Source organism: Choristoneura fumiferana, chromosome 13 (assembly GCF_025370935.1).
Source record: "Choristoneura fumiferana chromosome 13, NRCan_CFum_1, whole genome shotgun sequence".
Classification (NCBI taxonomy): Eukaryota; Metazoa; Arthropoda; class Insecta; order Lepidoptera; family Tortricidae; genus Choristoneura; species Choristoneura fumiferana.
Genome location: NC_133484.1, coordinates 8819242 through 8819934, shown reverse-complemented (window position 1 = coordinate 8819934; position 693 = coordinate 8819242). Strand labels below are relative to the sequence as shown.

The 693-nt window shown below is 33.2% G+C and overlaps 1 protein-coding gene across 1 annotated transcript in view; it reads right to left on the bottom strand.

The window, feature by feature from the left end:
- The window catches only part of LOC141434479 (uncharacterized), an 11427-nt gene continuing 10734 nt past the window's right edge, over positions 1–693 (bottom strand). The window contains exon 12 of the mRNA XM_074096899.1: positions 1–6. Within this exon, the coding sequence (XP_073953000.1) occupies positions 1–6 (6 nt within the window). The remainder of the gene's footprint in view (positions 7–693) is intronic.

Genomic DNA, 693 nt, shown 5'->3' with positions numbered 1-693 from the left:
TCATCTCTGGAAAAATAAACTTTGAGTAGATAGATAGGTATATTTGTTTAGTTTGATTGAACTATTAAGATTGGTTTTTGGAGTCTTTTTGTATTTTTTATTTTAACTCCAAAATTTTCTTACTTTACGGTCATCCGATAAAATCCATATCGAAAATATAAACTAGATAGATGCTTCATCTATGCATGATCTATGTTTCATCTATGCATGATCTATGGATCATATGTTTTCGGGATGACCGTAAAAGAATCAAAATTTGAGCATCTATGTTTCAGTACCACTACCATGAGTTTACAGTGACCGTACTCAATAGCGTCAGCCTAAATTATTTGTACAGAGCCTCTATAAATAATTTACGCCGTCGCTATCGAGTACGGTCACTGTAAACTCATGGTAGTGGTACCTACTGTTTGCATTTTCGATATGGATTTTACGGGATGACCGTAAAAGTAACAAAATTTGGGCATCTATGTTTCAGTTTGTATTTTCGATATGGATTTTACGGGATGACCGTAAAACTAACAAAATTTGGATCTTAATTTGATTGCCTCATAGCGACATCTCTTGTCCGGGTGAGCGGTTAGTTCCAATGGAATGTTTGAAAGTTTCTAGATGAGGGCTAAAAATATAGATGTCGAAAATACAAAACACAAATATAGATAAAAAAAATGAAAAATGAAAAATAGATGCACA